Source organism: Anser anser (assembly GCF_964211835.1).
Source record: "Anser anser genome assembly, chromosome: 1".
Taxonomy (NCBI): Eukaryota; Metazoa; Chordata; class Aves; order Anseriformes; family Anatidae; genus Anser; species Anser anser.
In genome coordinates, this window is record NC_139720.1 from 96,535,294 (window position 1) to 96,560,011 (window position 24,718).

General features: G+C 44.8%; 3 protein-coding genes across 8 annotated transcripts in view; 2 read left to right on the forward strand and 1 right to left on the reverse strand.

Moving 5' to 3' along the window:
* ZDHHC23 (zDHHC palmitoyltransferase 23) overlaps positions 1-626 on the forward strand; it is a 19,183-nt gene extending 18,557 nt beyond the window's left edge. The window contains exon 5 of the mRNA XM_083822654.1: positions 402-626. Within this exon, the coding sequence (XP_083678780.1) occupies positions 402-416 (15 nt within the window). The 3' untranslated portion in view covers positions 417-626. The remainder of the gene's footprint in view (positions 1-401) is intronic.
* CCDC191 (coiled-coil domain containing 191) overlaps positions 1-11,578 on the reverse strand; it is a 20,275-nt gene extending 8,697 nt beyond the window's left edge. Inside the window, exons 1-10 of one of the 4 annotated variants that reach the window (XM_083822517.1) lie at positions 11,446-11,578; positions 10,476-10,617; positions 8,078-8,209; positions 7,389-7,567; positions 6,658-6,881; positions 5,751-5,907; positions 3,389-3,579; positions 2,454-2,703; positions 634-1,100; positions 21-115 (exon numbers count right to left, since the gene is read on the reverse strand). In XM_083822517.1, coding sequence (XP_083678643.1) covers positions 21-115; positions 634-1,100; positions 2,454-2,703; positions 3,389-3,579; positions 5,751-5,907; positions 6,658-6,881; positions 7,389-7,567; positions 8,078-8,209; positions 10,476-10,617; positions 11,446-11,496 — 1,888 coding nt within the window. In that variant the 5' untranslated portion in view covers positions 11,497-11,578. The other 3 variants (XM_083822518.1, XM_083822519.1, XM_083822520.1) reach the window with 3 other exon arrangements.
* Positions 11,579-11,640: 62 nt separating this feature from the next.
* Positions 11,641-24,324, forward strand: QTRT2 (queuine tRNA-ribosyltransferase accessory subunit 2; the record flags this gene model as incomplete). 3 transcript variants are annotated; one of them, XM_083822635.1, is made up of 9 exons in its annotated part: positions 11,761-11,837; positions 11,940-11,995; positions 12,976-13,094; positions 14,309-14,385; positions 16,672-16,881; positions 17,660-17,859; positions 20,215-20,366; positions 21,943-22,060; positions 23,072-24,324. In XM_083822635.1, the coding sequence occupies 7 exons, from the start codon at positions 13,007-13,009 to the stop codon at positions 23,331-23,333; spliced, it is 1,107 nt and encodes a 368-aa protein (XP_083678761.1). In that variant the 3' UTR covers positions 23,334-24,324. The 3 variants fall into 3 exon arrangements, with proteins under 3 accessions (XP_083678760.1, XP_083678761.1, XP_083678762.1); XM_083822636.1 differs by having other exon boundaries at positions 11,812-11,837; positions 11,940-11,991; XM_083822634.1 differs by lacking the exon at positions 12,976-13,094 and having other exon boundaries at positions 11,641-11,837.
* Positions 24,325-24,718: the final 394 nt, after the last annotated feature.

Consider the following 24,718-nt stretch of genomic DNA (forward strand, 5'->3'; position numbering starts at 1 on the left):
TTTGCTACCAAGAACAATACCTTTCAGTATGGGATGAGCTGAGGTCAGCTGGGTGGAGGGCCTCCTGCCTTGCGTCACTGCTCTGGTGTTCTGGGACCTATGAAAAAGAGGCAGGCTATGAAAAGGAAGAGTGAAGACATCAATCAGTGAGCTCGGTCAAACCATGTCTCACACCTACTACCTGAGACCGAGAAACAGGCCTTGTAGTTTCTACCCTTCACTGTGCTACATTTTCAATGTGGGCCCCTGATATACATTTCTTCTGCCTGAAATGGGATTAATGATGCATCCTTACAAAGAAGATGAGTACCCTGAGCTGCTGCATGTTGTGAAATACTGAGTATGACAGTTTCTCTCTTTTCCTAACTAAATCCCTGCTGCTATTATGTGTAACACTCCAGTGCTGCTGTTTCTAAGTGGACCCTGTATGGATCACGCGGTGTCAAGTCAATACAGAACACAGAGGATGAGAACTGTGGCGAGACCAACGCTACCCTTGAGGCTAGGTCACAGGTAAGAGGAACAGCAGATAGCACTAGTATGACTGAAGCGTTCCTGGCAAATTCTGGCTCAGCTTGGGTAGAAATGAGATATGATGACTAACTGATCCTGCTCTACCAAGGGGGCTTATACCTCAAAGGGGTGGTATTGCATTTGGATTGTCTTCCGCTCTCCATTTTTAACTCCCTGGTTTGGGAAGCAGAGTTGTTAAGTGCCTGGGTTACTGCCATGGCTTGTGCTGCCTCTCCTTTTGCTCTGCTCAGCCTCTGATCTTCCTGCAGTTCAAGGATCAGCTCTTGCTGTTTCTGAAGCTGCTGCCTCTGCTCCTCAATCAGACGTTGCTGGAAGGCATAACGGTGCTCAAAACAACTACCATAAGCAGGGGTTGTCTTGGGGCTGGGTGCCTGAAACTGCTGGGGGAGAGTGGCTATTTGATTCCTGTACGTAGCCTGGTGCTGGGCATTCAGGGCTGAATGTTTTAGGGTGATCTGCCAGGCAAACTTGGGTTTTCTGTTGGAATGAGATGTGTGAGCAGCATCCCAACAAGAGTGGTCTCTGGTCTGGTCGGGTTCTTCCTGTACGAGGCATGTTTCAGTTGGCTGGGAAAGAAAAAAAAAAAAAACACAAAAAGAAAGATTTGGCATTAATTGAAATCAAGCTCTCTTCTGCCCTTTCCACATAATAAGCGTTTCTTGAATGAAAAATCTAGTGAGGGGCCTGAGAAGTAGGGCAATCTCAGCTACACAATCTTCATCCAGTTCCTAGCCAAGGCAGAGGGACACAGTTATGCGCATAACTGGAAGGATGTTGGGAAAACACTGTTAAGAAGCTGTGTGCCATTTCCCTGGGAGGAGGAAATCCTGATCAGGCAAGAGCTCTGGCAGGCATATTACCCCAACCATTTCGTCAGGGAGCACAGCACAGGACAGTTCATTTCTCAGGGGTTAGCTCATCTCTCAAGGATTACCATGATCCCTTTTGGACTCTGTTGTCCCTATGCAATGCTCAGACTGAGAATAAAGGAAAAACAGTTGTTGAAAATGAAATACAAGTGGTCTACAAGGCTGATCTACTGGACAGCCTCTTTTCAAACGGAAGAACAGTCTACAAAGGGCTGCTTTCTTGCCTCTTCTCCAGCTTAGGTCAAGTATTACCATGAAACTGGTGCACACTGGGGAGTCAGGCTGCGCCTTCCCTGACACCTGATTTTTTCTCAGAAGAGGCATCAGATGCCAGCTCTGCTTTCTGACTCCTAGGTCAAACTCCAAATTCAGTCCCATCCTTCCAGCACAAGCTTTTCCACCACATCTGAAGAAAAATACTGGCCGTCTAGGATGATTTAAGCACAATAGGAAATCAACTTTCACTGACATTTAAGCAAATGAACAGCTTGAACTGTAATATGCATGTCTGTATGTGTGAGCTCTCATACTGGGTGCTGTTTTACAGCTTTTATAGACGGAAAGGAAAGGCAGGCTCTGACAAAAGACAATTTAAGGAAGCATCCTGATTCTCCTACCTCCTTGTGATGTGCATTATCCTGAGATATTCACTGACAGCTCCCCCCCCACTTCTGAAAAGCCAGAGAGCTGCACTGCCATGACAAAATCTCGTCATGCAGTCGAAAGTTATTCTTTTTCAGTCTAAAAAGGCATCAAAGATGTAACTAATCTCTCAGCAGAAGTGATCTGGGGGTGGGACGCTCACTGCGACTCAGAGTACATGAAGGGTTGTTCTCTGGCACCATAAGAGATCATTTTATTTTTAAAACTCATCCACTGTCCTTCATGGTTACCTCTGCTCTTTAACAGGCTTCCCTCCTGAACAGTAGGCAGGTATTTAGGGGTCACCCTGGGCAAAAAACCTTCCTCTGCTCTTTATTTCGGATTGCACAAAAGCACTTTGTGAGATTACAGGGATGCCAATAGACAAAGCTACATGGAAAGCTTTACCTCGTCTTGCTGCAAAACTTGATGCTGGTTTACTTTTGCTGTCCTAGGCTTGCTAGCCTCCTGTGGCCCGTCCAGGCCCCCCTTCCCCAGTGACACCGCCTCCAGCAGCTGTGCCATCTTCCTCTTTGTCTCCTCCCTCTTGAGCTGCAGCTCTCGCTTTTCTGTCTCTGCTTGGCTCCAGCGGTGCCATGCTAGAAAGCAGCAGCGCAGAAGCCGCCGCCGATTATGCTCTGCAGACAGCTGGTTTTTCCTGAATGAGAAAGCACTTTTGTTACGATAGGAGTGAGGCTTCTGTCCAAGCCTGCCTGAAACAACTCCATCAAGTACAGTAGTCCAGGCCCCGTAACTTCCCAGGTCTTTTTGTTGTTCAGCTCTGGAGGCCCTCCAAAGCTGTAGCGTTTTGCCAAGGAGGAATGGGAAGGCAGATGATGCCCATTACTTTGAAGTAAGTGTCCCACTTGGCATTTTGCATTTCCCTCTGTCACGCCTGGGCAGCTGCACAGAGAGGGGGAAGTGCCAGTGCCTCCCCACACAGCCTCCCAGACACCTGCAAGAGCAGGATATTTCCCTGCTGACAGGGAACTGATCCAACAGCCTTAATGAAAGGGACTGGTCAAAACGGCTGTAATACTACTGAAGTAGGAGATACCCTCCTATTATCTGGGGCCCAGAGCAAGCCAAAATGAGATTTCCAGGGAAAATACCTAGAGAGAGAGTTGCAGGCTTGTTAGAAAGTGCTAAAGCTCTAGCTTCTCTCTTTCCTCCTTTTCATCTGTGCCACAAGGTCTCCAGCAGAATGTAGGCAATGTAGCAATTTTCTCAAAAAGCCTCTGTTTTCCTCCTGCTGGCTAACTGGCAAGCCCCTTTTACAGCCCTCTTGTCACCACACAGAGTACTGCTGCAGCTGGAGGAACTTCACAGTGCAGGGTCACTACCTGTTTTGGTCTTGGAGATGGACTTCCAATTGCTGTGTCTCCTGCTGTACTTTCTGGATCCACGTATAGTTTCTCCAGGCTCGCAGGGCCTTCAGTTGGCATTTCCAGTCAGCAAGGGCTCTGGCTTTCCCCATTTTAATTCTGCGTTCCAGAATGAGTTTGAACCAAGCAGAGAAATGTCGCTGCATGCACTGCATGGGAGAGTTTCAGAAAACCAATGAGTAAGGTACAGTCCAACACAAACGCCAATCCTCTCCACCATCCCCCTTATCTGACTTTTGCTTTTGAGGTTCTTTTTAGAATCCCCACTTTCCATAAATACCTTAAAGGTAAAATAAAATAATGCAGAGCAAAGGTAGTCTTCTGCAAAAGGCAGACTAGAAAGAGAACACCATGGGGTTCCATGCTTTTGAGTGAAACACGCTCAGTTCACCAAGTATAAGGAATAAAACGCATGAGGAATTCAGGAACAGTTTCTAGAGGTAAGAAAGATGTTTCAAAATCTGGAAAATGCCTAAGATTCTATAAACAAGGGCACTTCTGTGGAGAAGAGTTAACAAACAGCTCCATGGACCAGTTGCTGATTTTTTTCAACTTAGACAAAACTCAAGACACTTCCCAGCGTGAATTTATGACATGACCTAAGCTCACCTTTGTTCCAGTAGGAAGCCAAACCGTTCCCCTATTGTGTAATTAGACTCGCTGCCTCTGGGAGTGATTTACATTGTACAGAACAGCAATTTGCTATCTAATCTACCCCATAATTCTAGCCCTGCCACTGCAGACACTGTTCATTTTGATCCTCCAAGTGGGTCAACTCACAGGACTCAGCTGTTCCCCTTTTGTGATAATGCCTTGTAATAATTGCATTCCTCTCGGTCACTGAAATCTCCAAATGAAAACTTACAAAAAGGACAAAATGTCAATGCATTAGCTATTTTTTTCTGCTTTAAGAAAATAATCAATGTCACTATTGCTTAGCTCGGCTAAGCTGTGGCTTTTCACATTATGCCAGCTCTAAATTGTTCTGCAGCTTCCTTTAGGCTTATCTTCACAGCTTAGATTGTGCTGGAAAGAGGCTGTGTCCTGCTAAACAGTAGCCAAGCTCACATCCAGCAGACCGGGGAGATGAAGTGAGCCGGGGGAGAATCACCATTAAAGCTGAGATTCTTTGACGGAAAAAAAAAAATCTAGATGTAGAGAAGTAGACGTTAATGACGACTGTTCTGTTAATTAAAAACATTACATGATGGATGGTATACATACTGCACACAGGGAAGTTTATTCCCTTCGCTGAAACCACCCATATAAGATCATTCAGTCCAAAAATCTCTCCAACTGTAAGGGTTCGATGTAACATGTTTAACAGAGCTGGCTGCAGCATCAGAAATGAGCAGGGGAATCTCTCTTACTTTTGTAAACTCTCAGGGTGAGAAAAAGGGAAAATCCCCACCTTTAGATACCCCTAGTGGTAAGACATGGAGAACAGTTGATTGATGGGAAGCTCCCCTACAGTTTAACTACCAATAAAAACCAGTTACTGTTTTCACCCAACCAGTTTCTCCAGCTTAATCTCCCAATAGCAGGTAAGTGGGTTCAGGGCTCCAGGACACTTGTGTTTTTATTTCCCTTCAGAGCACTGCTCGTGCTGTTTTTCAGAACCAGAGGAGTAACAGTCAAAAACCAGGGAAAAAGAATTAGCTTCCTACTAGGAATTACTAAAGGCTACATGTTTGTCTCAAGCTGCTGCAGTATCACAGAATATTCCCCTATACCTGGTGGGGGTGGATGCTCAAGGAACCCGTTACTGTGTGTAAACTGGCATACTTCAACTCCTGGAGACAACTCAGAAGTCAGCACAGGCCCTCAGCGCTTCTCTTTCCTACCCCCCTGCTCCTGTACCAGGCTCTTCAAGGCAACCTTTAAATATCTTCCCATACACACAGTAAGGGAACTTCTCACGCCCCTCTGTGCCACTTTCTCCCTCCCCACTTCCTTCCTCAGGGGAAAGCAAATCTTGCTCTACAGCCGCCGCCTCTGTACATCTGCCTGTTCCTCAGCTGCAGAAGCCTTTGTGTTTGCAACTGGAAGTGACACCTTTTCCACAGCTCTACGTGAAATCTTCCACTGGGTACACTTGCGACCCAGACTGGGTGTGGTGTCTCCAGATTTCTCGCTCCTAGTCTTACAGTGTACTTCTTGGCCTGCTTTTCTACTTGCCTGATATCAGGAGGAGAGCTTGGAAAAAGGGAAAGAAAAAAAAAACCGAACACTAATAACTAGGATTTTTTACTTCAGTTTTGCAAACAGTACCTGAGGGCAGGTAGTTCAGAGTCTCAGATAAAAGGACGGTGATGCTTACTCTCTGTTTGTTGGTGTGAATCTTGATCAGCAGCTCCTGAGCCTTTCTCTGTTTCTCCTTTTCTTGCTCTTCTTTCTTCAGGTGCAGGGGCGGTGACACAGTAATAGATACCTCCTGCACTGACAGGTTCTGGCTTTCTCCTTGTCTCTTCCCCTCCCTGGAAAGTGAGCAAACATCAAGATCTAATACAATAAGGAAATTGCTGTAGTACAGACCTCACTCCCTTTTTTGCCAATCCTAAGAGAATGACCTCTAGAAAGCTGCTGATTACTTAACTTAGCCTTCCTAGAGAACAGCCCACATTTCAATACATTTCAATAAATCTTCTCGCATTAGAAGATTTAGGATATTAGGGCTGCCTAAGTAAATAAATGGCATCCCTACAAGTCACATCTCTGTGGCAACCCAAGCTCAGCAGAAGCAAAGAGCATCCCTCTGCAGAATTCTTAGCCAACAGTGCACTTTATTCTCCCACAGGAGAGGAAGTCTATTAAGCGATAGACGTTCAGCATAGACTATTCTAGGCTGGCCAGCATTTTCATTGCAATTTCACGCATTTTCTTCAGTGCACTGGTTTTCATGCTGTATTAAACACTGATCAGGCTGGATGTGGCCACAGAGTTGATGGAGAGAATGCACAGCGGTGCAAGCATGCTCCTACTTTTGTGATTGCGTGTACCTACTGGTAATGGCTGAAGGGAGTCTAACATCTTTAGCCCATCTTCTAATGAGAGATTCTGCCACTGAAGTCAGTAACAAAGGAGCAAAAGGTTTGGGGAAGAGTTTGGAGACAGGAATAGAAAATGTTTCCTTTGGGACCACCGCTCCTCTTACGTTTACCAAAAGGAGCTAATAAGAGAAGTTGTTCTTCCCTATGGTGCCTTCCATGCCCCTCTCTCCCTCTTACATTCTCCGTGCTTCTGCCATGGTTTGCCTCTTCTCAGCCATTTCCTTTCGCAGCTTCACCATTTCCCTCTGGATCTCCTCCTCCTCCACCTTGGCCTTCAGGGCCTTCCTTCTGTCCTCCTCTTGTATTTGGAGCTTGGCCTCAGACAGAATGGATTTCTTCAGGGACTTTTCTTGCCTCTGCAGCTCTAACGCCTTCTGACGCCTCAGTCGATTTTCTTTCACCTGGGAAAGAAGAAATCAGCAAAAGTCAATGCAGGTGCCAAAAGCTGAAGAATTTGAGGTTCATTGTAGATTGACAGGGTGGGAAGCACGCAACCCTATCTGTAGCTGTCACTGACTGGACTGGTGCTGTTCTCTGACCAGCAAAAAACACCAGTTAGGAGAGCGGGGTTAAACCAAGATTATGTGGTGGGAGCAAACTCAGAGCTGAGGGTCTGGTGGCTTTTCCAGTCAGTCTTCAGAAAGGGGGAAAACTTGAAACGATGAAATAGTGGAAGTTCACCTTAACAGTGAAAGCTTCCCATGCAAGCTACTGTGAAACGCTAACATGCAAGGGGAAACAATAACTTTTCAGTTAAACCTTGGAGAAGTATCCTAGGGTATTTGCCTGCAAGTCAGGGATTATTGCAGGCTGGGAGAGAACACTGGGAAAGTATCACTGAGCTTAATCTAATCCTATAATCCTCTATCTTACTTCTTTAACTGTGCTGTGCTGCCCTGCCTGCACACCTGCTTGTGTCTGAGCTCCATGGTTATTCGTGGATCTGCAAGTTTTTGTCTTCCTTCCGTGTCTTCAAGCCTAAGGTCTTCCAGTATCCTGCAGTTCACAACTTCGCTCTGCAAAAGATGCTGTAGGTATTCTTGGGCAGAAGAACTTTCCAATTCATGTTCCAGAGAGCTGCACAAGTCTGAAATGAGGAACTCAGTTCATCTCAAGATAGCCTGAAATGAATAAACCCCTGTCTTGGATCACGAAGCCTAACATAATTAAAGGGATCACTTTCCCAGCCTGTGAATGCATTTCTGATGAAAGCAGACACAGTGACTGCACTCCATTTATCCCCAAAGAGTCTTAATCAGTTTCCCATTGAACACAGTAGAGCAGCAACGACATTTTGTCCATTTTTTACTGCCTTGCCTCTGAGCATCTCAAATTGTTGTATAAATTTGACAGGCCTCACACATACCCAAAAGCAACAGAAATAAAATCTCTTTTACAAAGGGAGACATCAGATGTTTGTGCAGCCCAATAGCGAGCCGCTGTCAGAGCTGGGGAAGAAAAATCTTCATCTGTACTCGTTTCACCTGAGCCCACCCTCCTGGCCTCAGAGACTCATAGCTGTCAGCCCAACAGCCCATCTCCCTTCCCCAGCACGTGCTCAGAAAGGGAGCCAAGAACCGCTTTGCTGTGCTCTCACCATCAAACCGCTCGTACTTCGGAACGGCTGTAGAAGGATTTTCCGGGAGGACAGAGCCAACTTCGCTTTCTCCATCGCTCATCAGCTCCAGTTGCAGTTTGGACTTCATCCAGCTACTGAGCAGCTCTCGGGCTATCACAAGGAAAGAGACTGATGATGACTTTACTAGCTTTAAAAATATATGCCTAAGCGTAAGCTAGCATGACTCTGTCTCTGGGATGGTTATATCACATGCAGGAAACACATTCTAAAATGACTGAAAGCTGATCTGCAACATAAAATGGACTAGGGATAATAATTCTCATCTCATCTTCCTAATCTACAAAAGAACAGGAAGAGAAGGTGGCAATTTTTTTTCCCCTGTCACATATGTCACAAATGAATTCTTTTCCACCTAATTTTTTCTACAAGATTCTTTGGACATTGAGACCACTCTTGATTATAAAAACATTTATCAAGGAGACGGAATTCATAGGAAGCAATTCATAACTCAGATAGCTTTTAAATGTTTCACCACTGCACTTGCAGACGCTTAAGATATATTCCACATGTACAGCCAGGGTTGTCATATGTTCAATACAAAAAGAAGCAGTTTGGACAAATGTTTGCTTCAAGCATACAGGTTAACCTTTGCAAGTACCACAGCTCCAGTAACTACTAGATTAAAAATCTGCCATGGGGCAAGCTTCAGCAGGGACTACCTGCAGTCAGAAGATGTAACTACAGGAATTCACCCACGACGGATTTGCTACTACTCAGTGAGATAGATGCCTAATACACAACTGGGTATAAAGTCCTTCTGTGGACTTATTTGCAAATTCTCCATACTCTTCTGCAGAAAAATGCAAAAAACTCCTTCTTTAGAGCTCCTACTCAAGAGCAGGGACAGCTAATGTGGCTGCTGCCTCAACAGCACACCAGGCCTCACTGCGTGGGTGGCCAGGCTGTTCCTGAAGCAGAACACTGCAAACTGCATCAGGAGCAGCCCTACAAGAAGCTGAGGCATCCATGCAGCAAGGATGGACAAAGAGCGGGGATCTCGTCAGCCACTGCGGGGCTGTAAGCCTTTAGACAGGACGAACAGCTGCTCAAATCTCTAGTTCTAACACAAAATGATATTCCCAGTGAGTCCTGATATTTCTAAGGCAGTAAAGCCTTTCTAAACTTCTTTAAAATGGGTTGCTGTTTTTTTTTTTTTTTAAGAAAACGTAGATTTGATGTTTATTGTCCTTCAAATCACTTTTGTTCTCTATAATCTCAGCTCAGGAACAAGAAAATATATCTGATATAAAAAATAAGAGAGAAAAACTGCTTATCACTTGGGAACGGAGTTACTTTTTTGACTGAAATGTGAGCTCTTCATAACTGGAATAAATGAGTTCTAGCACTTCTCTTATCCATACCTTTCCTTGCAAAATGGAATATGTGCAGATAATGCCATTAAATACTCTAATAATGGACTTCCAGATAAAACACTTTCATTTGTGCTTGTAACAATCCCGAGGGATTGGCAAATACAAAAAGGGAAACACTAGCAGAAAAGGACAAACAAAAATAATAAGGAATCATGAGGAAAGCAAGCAACTTCTCCAGCAACTGCAAAGACAGCTCCTTTTGAGCCACTATGCTGCATAATATATTCCGACAGTGCACGGTAAGCAGATATGTGTACTCTGTGCTATTAGTTGAACTGCTGTTGCTTACAAGTTAAAAAGCTGACCTCTTGTTTTGAAGAGGATGCACTTGGGAGATCTGTCTTCATTTCTTTCTGTACAGCTCAGTGTTGAGTTTTAAAAGAACGATTCACTCTGGTTTTAAAATCCTATCTCCTACACTGCAGATGTACTTCTTGCATGGATAGGAAATCAAATTATTTTTTAAAATGTTTTAGTTTTACTTTCAAATTTCAGTAAGTACTTGTGGCTGCAGGCATTACAAAGAGAATATTTAGTTAGTTAATTGGCAAGGAAAACTTTGCATGAGAATCAAAGGAAAACCACAAAATTATTCATAGATGTGAAAGTTACACAGGGCCACTCCATTTTCACATCTGTCCTGCTGTCAAAAATCTGTCAGGTAATTTCATCCAGTTTCCTGATGCCCAGCAACTTGTATTTGACCAGATCTTCAAAGACAGTATTCATCCTTGTCTTGACCTGAAACTTCCAGGAGACAGGGAGTTCATCATTCTCTCAGGTATGCTAATTAAGATCTACCCTGAACTCCACCAAATTTTCTTTTATGCCTTTGTCCCTTAGATGAAAGGCTCCAATCTGTCTTGCTATGAACTGTTTCTTTTGGTCTGTCACTTTGTAACACCCTGTTCAGACCAGAACCACAGTGCTGGATCAAGAAGAGTTCATTTAGGCAGCTCGTGGCAAGCAGTATTTCATCTCACCTTCCTTACAGGCCTCATCATGATCTTGCAGCTGTTCCACAGTTTGCAACCTCGTCACAGGACCACAAAGCCCTTGTGGGTACCTCGGCTCTTGAAGGGAAAAAGCTTCAGAGATGGCATACTCAGAGGCTTGCTCCACTCTCTTTAAAGAAAGAAAAACATTTCTAATGTTTGATGTATATTCATTCTCAAATTTCCTACATCCAGGTCTCTCCTGGAGAGAGGTCAGACATCAGTGGGGCTGTCACACAAGACAGTACGGCTGTTATAAGAAACAGATTTCTTTCGAAACACATTTCTCCAACTGCTTCTGACTGACTGGAGAAATTTCACTTAGAAATGATTAAGTAATGAGCATTCATTTGGCAATTACTGCCAATCATAGTGATTGGAGAACATGCTGGGAGAATGCAAACACCCAGCCCCTGGGGGCTGAACAGAGACTTGCTGAGTTAGTCCCCTGCAACCACCAAGTAAGAAAGCTGGTATCAGCGTTTTGTCACAAACAGGCTGGCCAGCATGTCCAAAGGATTTTCTGCCCCATATTCATTTCTCCGAGAAGCAGACAGTCCTGACTCGTCACCGGGGTTTCACACGTAACACCCGCACCCCAGACAGGGCGTACAACTGTGAAGCATCTTCCCTCGGTGGTAGGGCAACCAGAGCGAGCTGCAGCCGGAGACACAGGAGCTGGGCGATGAGGAGGCACACACTGACTCCCACCTGCCGCAGGGAGCAGGTTTGGGGTGGGAGGACAGAGGTACCTAAGGCAACCCAGCAGCGAGCCCCGTGCTGGACCCACGGCTCCGGGGCACAACCAGGGGCACCACGCTCCCGAGCCAGCTGCGAGAGGGGCTCGCTGCACCTTCGCCCAGCGCTCTCAGCGCCAACCCCCGGCTGGAAGACAAGCACAAAATTCCGATCACAAGGCACAAAAATAAAATAAAACAGCCTTTCGCCGCGCACAGACCTGCGGGCGGGCCGGGGCGGTGAGGCGCTGCCAGCTCCAGAGCCGCGACATGGCCGCCCGCCGCCCGGCGTGCACCGCGAGGGGGGAGAGGAGGGCGAGCGGCGGCGGCCGCCCTTCCTCTTCCTTCTCCTCCTCCTTCTCCTCTTCCTCCTCCTCCTCCTTCTCCTCTTCGTCCTCCTTCTGCTCGGGCCCGGGATGCGGCTGAAGCTGTGCGGGGTGGGCGGCGGGCGGCTGGGGATGCTGGCGGGGCTGGGCCGGAGCGGGGCGGGCGCCCTGCCGCTGCCCGGCTGCCTGCTGTACACGCGGTGCGGCTCCGCGCCGCACCTCACCTGCGACACCCTCGGGGAGGTCGCCGGGGTCCCCCCTGTGGCCCAGCTCACCCTGTCCTCCATGTGAGTACCTTGCGGGGGGAGATGGAGCTCAGGAGCCGCCGGTTTTCCTCGGCGGTTTGGTTTTTGTTGGCGTAATTTACCTGTTTTTGTGTCCGGGTGCAGGGCGGAGCTCCACGAGGTGCTGGAAGAGTACAAGGAAGGAGCTGCGAAGTTTGTAGGTAAAGTGTAATGGGGGTGTGTTTGTATAACGGGGGGTGTTTGTGTAACGGGGGTGTTGGTGTGTGCCTTGGGAGAGGGAGCGCGGGCGGGTGCCACGGGTGCGTATTTAGGCAGCGAGTAGGTGCAGAGGGTTTCCACATTCAGGTGTTTTCTTACCCAAAGCATCACTAACGAGGGCTTAAAATTGTATTTTGTCAGCAGTATGACCAGAAATCCTTTAAACAGTACAAAAATACGTAGTTTTGCTTTGCTTCGCTTTACCAGCCCCTAACCACCTTCTTGAGGGTGCTTCAGCCCTGACTACGCTGAGCTTAAATCAAAAGTTGAGACCAGACCTGGGACGGGTGTTAGTGTGGCCTGACGCTGCTGCAAGTGAATCTTGCAAAGTGAGATTTCTGACCTCTTCTAAGAGAAAACTAGAAATTGCCCTGAAAGCAGCCTTTCCCATACAGCTGTCTAAATAATTCCCTTTGAATATCTATCTGCTCAGCCTGGCTTTTTTTTTAATTATCATAAAGCAGTTGGTTTCATCTGACCCATCAAGAAGTCTTAATTCAGTGTGAGAAATAATTAAAGAGGAAAAAAAAAAGCTTTAAAATCTTCATCCAGTGTGAAGAAGGGGCAAAGCACCCCTCCCATCAAATCAGTCTTATCTGGTGGACACTTCTGGCTGCAATCTATTCCTGTCCTGAGAGGATGTTAGGGGAGCAACCTATGGTGGATTTGCAAGAGCTTTGAGGAGCTAAACAAGCAGCGGGAGAAGATAATTTTCCCCCTGTCCTTCATTCCTGTTGGTTTAGCAGTCAGGCTGTACTTGCTTCCTGTTCTTGTCTTCTGTTTTTCCACGTTGCATGGTCAGTTTTAAGAACACATGCAACTATCCATAAGTTGCGTATAAAACAAGCAATGATGCCACAGTCCTCAGCTACTGCACCAAGCTTTTGTAGTCTTTGTCAGTCCCTGTACTCCATTCTTGTAGCACAAATGAAGCCTTTACCTTGGCGCTAAGGATGTGCGAAGCCACAGGTCCTGTGTTCATCGCAGTCTTGTTTTTCCCCTGGCTGACATTACAGATGGGTAAAGGCCTGACCACATGTGGTATGTAACCGAGATCGCTGTTGGTGTGCTTGGGTGGGGAAGGAACCTGAGCGTGCTGTGAATGTAAAATTGGTATTTTGCATGAATATCTGTATTCAGAGTTAGTATTTCTGTCTGAGCAGGTAGCTCAGAGAAATGGAGGATGATCAGCCACGTCAACAAGCTTCTCTGGGATGCTCTGTTTGTCTAGGTGTCTCAGGCTATAGTGGGTATATGGTAAATCCCATGATGTGGTAGAGTGTCTGTTTAATGTTTGTAATGTATGGACATTTCTTAACATAGAAATCTATTGGACTGTGCAAGAAAAATAACTTCTGAGTTGTTAATAGTTTTAATCAGACCTGAGGTATGTTTATGAATGTTTAGTATGTTTCAATTGCACATAAATTGTTAAAAATTAAACAAACAAACCAAAAAAAAACAACTTAAGGAGTTTTGTCCTATGTACTGAGACCTTTTTTTAAAAAAAACAAAACAAAACACTAACATTCTGGACATTGATTTCAGTCATTACACAGGCAAAGCTATGGCTTGGATTTCCAAAGGAAGTTTGCATGCAGCTCCTGATAAACATTGATTACATTGCGTCAACTTACTCCATCAAGAAAAATTGAAAATCCCTTCTACCTGAAACTTCTTGGAAGCTTTACTAAGTTCAGTGCCTATCCTTGAAGAGAAAACTGTGGCGTTACTGTCTTAACTTACTCATGACATTTGAAAACTCTGGTTTGGCAGAGATGATAAATCTCATGTCTGTAGCTGATCTGTTTTCTCACAATATGTTGTCCTTCCTTTTAAAATTCTAGGCTTCAGGCTGTTGCTCTCTTTAGATTGTGTCAGCTGAGTGGTCAAGCGAATCAGTTACTGTGTCTGGTGAATTTCAGTAGCAGGAGTATTAATTGAGAAAAAACACATATAAACCTCAGTGGGGCTACGTAGCTTGCAGAACTGATGGGTGTTATTTCATGGTTTGTGCTGATGCTGTGCTCTCTTCTCTTTAGTCAGTAAAGCTGGGGAAAAAGTTGTCTGTCTTTGGTGCTGAGACATCAACTGAGCAGTGGTTTCTTAGCCAGTCCTGCAGAAGAACTTCAGGGGAGGATTTGTGTGATTATTTGTGGGAAGATACCCTATTCCCTTTTGAAAATTCACAAAACGTGCCTCTGTTTTAGCTTTGTTTTGGTTCATGAAGCTCTACTCTGTTGCTATGTTGCCAGGTATGCCAGACACGGCGATGTACTGCTCCCTTCATGACCCAGTCACTCCTTGTCCATCTGGCTACAACACTAACAAGGTACAGTAATTGTGAAGACTTGAAAGAGTTCACTTCAGGTTCTCAAACGAGAGCTGCCCGTCTGTCCTCCTTACCTGGGTGGGTGTGCCTAGAGTGCTACAGGGTGATATTCATACACTATAGAAAAATAACTTTCTGCACTAAGAAGAATGTCACTTACCTGCTCGTACCTCCAACTAAATAAAGCTGGATGGTTTTTTTACTTGGCAGTGTAAGAACAGCTCCTGAGTAGTTAAGTGGTGATTCAGATTGGAAGGAGAGCTCTGGACTCTCGTGCTGTTGCGGTTAACATGGCAGTAAAAGAGAATACGTGCATTCTGGCTTACGTGCTGAACAAGCTTAAAGTGATGCCATTGATAAGCAGTAAACCTGAAACCCTGTCTTTGGTTATAGTCTGCTACAGGCCCACAAAGGGGAAGAACTTAGCATTTCTGCAGGAAGACATCTCAGGCCTAGCCTTGTGGGCCTTTGCCAATTCCAGCCTACAGGTGTGTGTATTCCCCACACAGTCCACATACTGCCTGGTGTCTGCTACAGTTTTGGCCTGGAAGGGCTGCTCCTGGCACCTGCTTAGATGCGGTCAGTACCAAGGCCTGCTTGGGTACGATAACAGGTCTTTGAATGAGAGAGGATAACCTCTGCCAGACGGGGTTTTTTTTGCACTATCTTGCTAGGAACCAGGCTGAGTCTTGTCCCTCTGCAGGAGAGGAATTGCCTGAAGCTCATTTCACTGCTGTGCAGCTGTGATGTTAGAGCAGCCTTCTGGGTGCTGCGGGGTTGAATTATTTTTTTTTTCTCTTGGAGCCTGGTGCAGACTTTCATCACCTAGTTACAAGGCCAGTGAGTTGTCTTTCTGCAGCTGGATCTGTGCTGACAAGTACTTCTGAAAGCTCTTTGAAAGCAATGGACAGAAAGCTCTGCTAGATTCTGTGCCAGAAAGCGTGGCACAGGCTGGATTTAAATAATCATGGTGTAGTGTTCTTTATCAGGTCTGTAAGCCACCTAGGGCTTTAGCAGCATGGCTACTTTATTTATTAAAGCTTTTTTTTTTTTTTCATGGACAGCAGTATGAAGGCAACCAGGCTTTATTATACTTCGTGTCCTTGCTCTGCAGATACTAATTGTGGTCTCCCTCTTTTGAAGTTGCTTTTTTAATGGGGAATTTACAAAAAAAATATATTACTTAAGAGACTTCTGTCTGTCTCTGTTACCAAGATAGCGAGGCCAAAAGTAACTAGGCGAGATAGATGAATGGACAGACCTTTTCGCGTTTAAAAAAAAATAAGGGGATTGCAGGTAAAAATAACCAGCTTCTAAAGAACTCAAGCCCAATACGTAACCTACTTTAATGCCTCTTTAAAGTTTTAGAGCAGGAGAGTCAAGTCTGAAAACAACATAACGAAAGGAACTGTCAAGTTACACTCCGGGTTAGTCGTCGATTCCACAGAACAGGACGAAATATGGTGGATTGTTGCAGTGGTTCCAGTAGCGCTGTGTGGACTTGAACGTTGGTGGATTAAATGTTGACATCTGCTAGCCCAGATGTGTTCATGTGCCTTAACTTCTCTGTGCAGGTGCTTTGTCTGGCTTTAAAATCTTTAATGAGGGCAGTATGGAGTAGTGATGGAAAATGAGGGCCAGTGTGCACATGGAACAGACACTACAATCCAAAAGAGTGCCTGCCATTTCTTATGTTTTTTTGGTTTGAAATCTCTATTTCTTTTGCATTTGATATTTCAGTCCCTTAAGCAGCTGAATTTGAGACCTAAAATAACATCAGATTCTAAGATTAAATTGCCTTACAGGTGTTTGTGTTCTTCCCAGTGTGTCTGTGCACTTGGAAGAGGAAATAAATTCTGCTGCTGCATTTTGTATAGTGTACAGAAAAACTAGTGAGTTGTATTTCCCATTACAGCCTTTGCTACTCTTCGTGGGATGAAAACATAAGTTTGATGGCAATTAAATCTTTTCTTCTTTCTCGTTTTTTTTTCCCAATTCTGCCACTGATTTTGGTGTTGATAGGCCAGCCCAGTTGCTCTGTTTCAGAGACTTCCAAACACCTTGAGAAGTTGCTGTGCTGAGTATGTGTGATGGTTTCACCAAAGAGTATCCTTGAAATCCTGCCTTGGTCGCTTATCTTGTTCATTCATTGTGCCGAGGGCAGCTGATTACCTGAGCCATGCTCCTGGGGAGTTTATGTAGTGTCGTTCAAGCATCTGATGTGTCACCAAGTTAACAGGTCCGTTAATCTTTGCACGAACCTTCATCCCTATTTTTTCTTGGCAGACAGTGTCTGTGTGGGGTACCGCGGGGCGCATGGAAATAACAGCTTCCAGGTTCATGGACATTCAGCGGGCTATCCAGCCAGACTGGTTCCAGTGCATCTCTGACGGAGACACCATTTCTGGGGAAGTTAGTAGGAAAAGGGCCAAGAAGTCTGTGGATAGGTCGCTTTCCTTCCTGGACATATGCCTTCAGCTGCTGGAGAAATCACCGGTAAGGTCCCCAAGATGTCATACATATAAATACCTGATTTGAGATATGTATATATATATGTGTGTATATATATGTGTATCAGAACAGTAGGTTTTCCTTCTACCATTTTCTTTTCATAATAACATGTAGTGAATTTCTTTCACTTAACCCTCATGCTATGTTTGCACGGGCAAAGTAGGATTTTTCTCATTCAGACTGAGACAACTCATCTTTTTGCTCTGCAGTCCCTTCATTTCCATGTGAAGGAGGACTTGCCAGGATTTGCCAGTGCTATTCTGTATTTTTTCCAGGAGGCTTGAAATTAACTTCTCTTTTGGTGAAAGGGAACAAATCATCCAAGTTTGTATTACAAAAGAAAGTGCTTGCAGGAGCTGATACTGGCATCCTCTGAAAGGCAATCAAGTGTGAGCTCTGGTGTCTGACAGCCAGGACAAGGACACCTGCTTTGTATTCTCCTCTGACACATGTAGTGCTGAGGGGATGTCTGCAAAAAGCTGGTGTACAGAAATGATCTGTGGTTGTAAGGTGGAAAAAAGGCACTAAAATTCTCAGTCAGTCAGTGTCAAGGCCAGGAACAGAACATTGTCTCTCTTAATCCCATTTCTACCTTGGATTTCACAGTGCTGTGTTAGGGACTTGTCTTACGTGGGATGAAATGCTGTTGGTTTTCCAAGTTCTGGGAATGTGGGGTTTAAGTAGCAGGCATCTGGAGTCTGGGCTGTAGGATCTTGCTTGTCTTTGGCAGAGCTCTAACACTTGTAGCTTTCTTCTGGGCCAGGAACTACAAGGAAGTGTAATGTTTGGGGCAATTGAAGGTGGAGATATCTTGGAAGAGAGGATCAGATCAGCCAGGGAGACTGCCAAGCGACCTGTGGGTGGCTTTCTGCTAGATGGCTTCCAGGGATCTGCCATGGCCAAGGAGACCAAGTTGAAACTGATAGCTTCTGTCACAGCAGAGCTGCCAGAGGATAAACCAAGGTAAGTTGTGTGGGTGACATCCCAAGAAGTCCGTCTGTCCTTTTATGAGGAGCATCTACAGGCTGCTTTGCAGTACTGCTGTAGGAAACAGTCACGGCCTTGCACAGCACTGTGTGTATGGGCCGGGCTACATCTATTCCACCACTGTCTTCAGACTTCAACCCTTGTTTCAATTCTCGGTTATAACTGGCACCAAGCTGTGCTTACACTGTGGATTTTAATATTCCCCACATTCTGAGAACAATCAAAATTGAGTTCAAGTCTTTTATTTTCTTCAGGCCAAACTATAGGTAGGGTATGTCTGGGCTGTTCGCATTTGGCCTCTGAGGACGTAGTTTACTGGAAGTTCAGCTAGAACAAAAAATTATCAACCCTTTCGACAGGGGCACCTTCTCAGAAAAAATCTCAGTGAGCCTGTGAATTACCAGAGCTGGTACAGCCTGGCCAACCAGAATTGCATTCCCTGCTTGGCTTGGCATAACGTGGGGACTGTAGCGTCTTCTGCGTTGTTGGTTCTGCCCATCTGATCCATGCCAGAATCAGGATGGAAGTGGCACTGTTCCTGACTCTTACAGATGATTTACAGTAACTAAAGGCTTCCAGAAAACGTGTGCTAATATTTGCTAGGTGGTTCAGAGGTGGAGGAGTTACGATTGGGTTGAGCTTGCTGGCTTTTGTATGCGTTCTGGGTTGCTCTTACTACTTCTGTTGCTCCTGCCCTTGTATGGGTGCTTTTTTCATCGTTTCCCAAAGAGAATGACTCAGGCCCTGCTGTCTTTCTGTAGCTGTGCTGCCCTCTGCTAGCTGAGCATTGCTCTTACCTGCCGGTGTTCAAAGGGAAGTAAAATGCAAACGTGTGCCCGGTACTGCAGCTTGTTCATGCTTAGCGGTGCCTGGGGTTTGAATTTTCCTGACAATTAGGAGGCTTGCTGTGTTGTTGCCATCTTGTCTGGTTGAGCTGCTTAAAAAGATCCCCTGCGAGCATTAGAGTCCAATCTGCTCAGCTAACCTCCGTGGCTACCAGAGCATCTGCCTCATCTGTCAGATGGTTTGCTCGTCTGGTTAAGACAAGCGTTCCTGACCTCTTTGCAGGAAGAAAGCTGGTGTGCCTTAGGGGGTCTTGTAAATACCTCAAGTGAATTTCAGACAGTCCTGCTTGCTTGAATCACCCTTGCCATTCTGGCTGGAGAAGCTGTTTTGCAGCTGTGTTTTCCATCCTGATATGAAACTCTCTAGAAGGCAAACATTTCCTCTGCTTCACCTGGGAAGGAACGGCTTTTTGTGTTGGAGAAATGATCTTAAGAATTTAATCTTTAGGGTCCTTTCACATACAGCAGTCTCCTGGTCAAAGTTTTCCTTCTCAATAGGGGCAGAACCCTTGCAAGAACAAACTTTTGTCCTTAGCTGTTCAAAGGTAAGTTTTAGCAAGGGTTTTGGTCACGTATGCTGAGCTAGTATTTTAACTATTGAGTGTCATTTTCTTCCTTTCACAAGAGCCCAAACCAGAAGACACTCATGCAGTAAATTTTTTCCCATCCATATTCTGTGCTCATCAAATTAATCCAAGTACTTAGAGAAATTACTAAAAACAGCACCTTGTGACTTCATTTGTTGGCCCCTGTGTATTTTCCTAATTATCTGTTTAGATCACTGCCCTACATTAGCTTTTACTGCTGTCAGCCCAGCCATGCACCTGCAGGAGAGCAGGCACTGCTCTGTTCCCCTCTGCTTCACCAACGCCTCGGGGAAGCTACCAGCTAAATTTGGCTAACAGCAGGATCTCCATTACCACTGATGGCAATCCAGCTGGGCTCTTCCTGGCTCTTAATGCCATATCCCTGTTACAGCCCAGGTTTGGGGGTAAATCATTTGTTTTAGAGAATCGGAGACGTTATTTGTAGAATAAAGTGTGCATCAGTGAGGGTGAAAAGGTATGCTGGAGTAGGCAGAGTATAGAGAGGAAGAAAGAAAAAAAGCAAGGAACTTCTTTCCATTTCCACTGATGCTTCTCGTTAGCATATTCTCTTCCAGGTAGTTCGAGTGCCTGGAGAACTGTCTGTCACCCAAAGGACTTGTGTCTTTGACCAGCCATCTACTGCTGCTCCTGATGGAGTCTTTTTAGACTGCCTCCTGAGCAGTTACTAAACAAACGGGTCCATATATCTGGTAACTTGTAGTTACTTAGGGCAGATACATGACTAAGGAAAATACCTGTGCCTAAAGGCATAGCTTTTAGGTGAATTTTGAATTTAAGTGTATTTATGTGGTTGTGAAAGGACCCAAATCACTTCAGACATGATGGATGCTTCCTTCTGCTCGGGATATTCTAGGCTTGTCTTTGTGCATCTCTTACAGAATCATCCATGGCGTGGGCAAACCAGATGAGGTGCTCGAGTGCATTGAAAGGGGCGTGGACATCTTTGAGAGCTTCTTTCCCTTCCAAGTGACGGAGCGGGGCTGTGCCTTGGTTTTTGGCTATGATTACCATCCAGAGCCTGAAGCAGCAGGTAGGCTGTTTCCCTATCAGCCAGTACTGTGGCAAGCATAATTCATGTTTTGGAGGAGTCTGCGTTTGAGGGTTTTGGCCTTAAGTGCAGCAACCACAGGAAAACCTGGAATTTAGTTGTCAAATATTGCTCTTGAAGGTGGGATGTTGTGGTGTGAAACCTCTGAGGGGAACTTAAGGTCTCAGCCTATGACCTGAATGCCTGATTAGCCAAAATGTGCTTAATGATTTCAGAAACACCTACTGAACAGAGGTTTATATAGGCTTAACTGTGTTTATCTGCCCTCACTAGAACTGTTTGACACCATTGACAAATTTTCTGTTGGTGTTAGCAGTAAAGGCTGGACCTATTTATGTGATGTTCTATGATACTTGACCTTTATATTTAACCGAATATGTGCTTGTTTTAAAAATAAAGTCCCTTCTCCTTTCTAGCTGACCAAAGTTAGGGATCCTGTTTCTTTGGGCAGCTTCCCTCTCAGCTCTTGCATTCATCAGTCATATCAGAACAAAAACAAGATGTTCATAACTCATTACCTCATTAAGCTTTGAGATAGGAGCATGTGTAGCAACCGCTAAAGCATCTATTAAACATGTTTTAAGCAGTCATCTTGTTTTGGACTTAGTAAATGTTTTTAACATAAAAAAAAATATTTTACATTTTTCCTCCTAGGTAGAACCTAGCTTCTTTTCATGCCTGGATAATTCAAAACCAGATGAATAGAACAGAACATCTCGTTTCTTTGTGCTTGCTCCTTTTTTTTTTTTTTTTTTAAACCCTTCTCTGTTTGTTGTTCTTTACCTCATCTCACCTTATTCTTAAACCAAAAGATTATGGTAGGGACGGCCTCTTTGTTCTGTCTGTGTAACACTCAGTAGGCATGGATTGTGCAAACAGTAATGATATTGATGTTTCCAGAAACATCTCCCACTCAAGAACAAGCCTAAAAATGCAAACCTACAAAATTATGGGGTGATTTTTTTTTTTATTTTTAAGATAGACTGCTGAAAAGGAAGATGTATGGAATCTACATCTTCTGCATCGATCTGTCTGCATCAGTGCTATTAGCTTGTTTGATTTCAGTTGCTTAGGGGAAAAAAAAACAGCAACAAAAATAATCTAAATCTTTGAGACTGACAACATGGAAAGCAGAATGATTGAATGCAGATGAGTTGCCTGTCTATTCTAACAGAATCTCAATAAAATCAATTTGTTCAGGTGACTGCTTTCTATTGAGCACGCAGTTCAGACTGGAAATAATTTTGACATTTTATTAAGAATTCAGCTCAGTAGAGCAGCAAAAAAATGTGCTGTTATTTCAGCTCTAGCTCTTCATTAGATTTAATAGATCAGTTTTCACTTGTCCCTTGCTGTTTTAATCATCTAAAATTGTACTTGTATTAACTAACCTATGATAATTAAAGAAAAAGAGTTGCTTACTATGGGAGGGAGGTGGAAAGTTGTGGCAGGAGTTTTGATCTGGCAAGGGAGCAGCAGAAACATCTAATGTAGGGTTGCTACACGTCTGCCCTTTCTATCTGTTTATAAAGGGCTGTTGTCTTTTTATTTAAAACAGTTTTAAAACAAAATGGGGCCCAGGACCTGGAGAAAAATGGCGCTGAAGAAGACCAGGATGAAATCGCCAAAGCTGACCCAGAAATGACGCCATTTGAGATATTTCTGAAGGATAAAAGGTAAGTGGGTTTGTGAGGAGGGTACGTGCAGCTGTACCAGGAAATACCATGATTTTGTCCTCTGTATTTGATTGCATATGGTGGGATGGGAGACTTCATAAAACGTGAAGCTGTTGAGGAAAGTAAAGTACTTCTAAAACTTCTAAACACTGAACGGAGAGTGTCAGACAATCGTTCCAGACTGATACCTAGCAGCAGTGTATGGCTGAAAGCACTGCAATTTGCTTGATCTCAGGCCAGAGATTTTCTGACCGCTTATCCAGCAGACAAACTGTGGTCTTAGCAGTGTTCCAGTTGAAAGGCAGTAGTTTGACAAAGGCTGTCTGAGGATCCTTTGGGTCTTCTGCATCTAACTAACTTGAGTCATTTTCAGATGCAAGATTTTATTTAAAGCAGTGGCAGAGCCTCTGCTTTGTGACTCAGCTGGAGTGCCTGTAGAGTGAGATACCTACAATTCTGGGATATTTCACAAAAACTTTGGCCTGCCCTTTCTTCTTTTTCACATCTGCTGCTAGGCTGAGCATTCATTTGTTGATTGCTCCACTTTCTCCTCATTTTGTGAGAATAGTGCATCTCGGAGTAGAGGGGAATACTGCTCTGTGAATATCAGAATTGGTAAATCCTTGTTTCTGATAGCTTCCTCCTCTGTGGACTGATAGCTAGCGAGGTGAGTCTTGTGCTGCAGCTCTTCTGTCAGGGAAGGCACAGATGAGGCTTCTCTCTGCTGTTAGTGGTGATGCAGTCAGAACTATCTTCTGACTCAAATGTGTGGCCTCTTGGCTCCATGATATGGTTTAGTGGAGCACTTGTTAGTGTTAGGTCAGAGGCTGGACTAGATGATCTTGGAGGTATCTTCCAACCTAGATGATTTTGTGATTCTGTGTCTTAAAGCAACTAGATTCCGGCCCTCAAGGCTCAAGTCCCTTGCAAAGGCCATGTAATAACCGGATACTGTTTGCTACTTGAATGGGTCTTACCTTTGATGTTAATCCAACGTTGCTTCCTCCTCAGATACCAGGACGATTTTGGTCCTTTGCTGGAAGGCTGCACCTGTTACTGCTGTCAGAGGCATACTCGCGCCTACCTCCATCACCTCCTCGTGACCAATGAGCTGCTGGCTGGTGTCCTGCTCATGATGCACAACTTCCAGCACTACTTCAGCTTCTTCGGTGCCATACGGGATGCCTTAAAAGACAATAAACTGGATCAGCTGAAAAAGTTCGTCTTCAGTCAGGCACTTGAAGGCCCAGCAAATGCAAGGACAGGCCAGTGAGTTTGGAGAAGATAGAGGACGTTGCAGCTTACATCCTTTTCCAGTGGGACTATGTAAACTGAACTGTTAGCGGGGTCACCTGGACCTGCTAGGTAGTAAAATGCCTACCTGCCTGGAGAGAATTTAAAGGAACGTTTGAAGATCTTGCATTTAGCTGGGAGAGAAAGATGTTATTCACACGTCCCTTTCAGTTAATTGGCTTGGTGTATTCTCAGGTTACAGGAGAGCTTGAGGCGTTCAGCGCCTCACAGGACCAGTATGGATAGCTTTGTTTTCAGTAATTCGGCGGTGGTTTTCCATGTGGAAGAACTCCATATGGAAGCTCAGCAGCTGTTTGGGACTCGTGCCCCTCTCCCCCAGAAAATGCCGGTGGTGTGATTGTCCCATCATGCAGGTCCTTGATGGGAGATCCTGCCTCAGTCTAGTACGCGACTCCTTGTGGCTGCTGCCAGCATCGGTGTCCCTGAGAAGAACTGACTGGAAGTGCCGCTGTATTCAGTGGCACAAAGGGACTGGGCACATACCTCTGTCCCACTGCCTGCAGTGCAGAACGTTTTCTGGGCCAAGGGACCTTCTGCTTCAGCCTGGCCTGGAAAACCCCTGCCTCAGGAGTCCTAGTCTGTGGCATGAGAGCCATAAAGAAGAGCAAGTGTTTAATCCATGTCCTGCTGTAGACGTTTTGTGCATCCTTTCACCTGTATGGATTAAGGTGGCATCCCTGTAATAGTGTATGGATGATGACGAGTGTACCATTCCTTCCAACTGCCCTGGCACTGGCAAACAGCAGGCTATGCTAATGCCAGTGTGGGATAAGATGTGGAAGGGACATACCAAAAGAAAAGGCGTTTAGACAAGATTCCCGTTGCTCCTTATTTTAAAATACTGTGTTGTTAAGTCATTTTCCTTTTGTTAGTTCTTTTATGCCCCCTTACCTTGTAACTGTGGCTGTATGCATTTTATATGACAAAGCAACAATAAATTTTTTTATTCATCACACTGTTTCCTCAAGGTGTGACAGAGATGGTGTACCAGAGAGTTTGAGTGCAGTAGTGGAGGTAATGTCTCCTGAGAACATGAACTAGCAGCCCAACAGAGGACAATGATCCATCTAGGGGTAGGGTACTGTCACTGAGCAGGGTCTGTGTCAGTTACTTCAGAAGAAGCCAAAATAGACCTGGAAGTATTAAAGACACTTACTGCTTCCTCTCCCAGAAAGTACTCTAGCAGCTGAATTAAGCTTATAAAAATACTACAGTTGAAGTTGCTGGCCTTAAAGCAATTCAGGATAAATGTGCAGTTTGCTGCTCTTCACCCTTTCTTTAATGCTTTAAGATTACTTTATTAATTTATTTATTAACTTACTACTTTTTTTTAAGATTACTTCT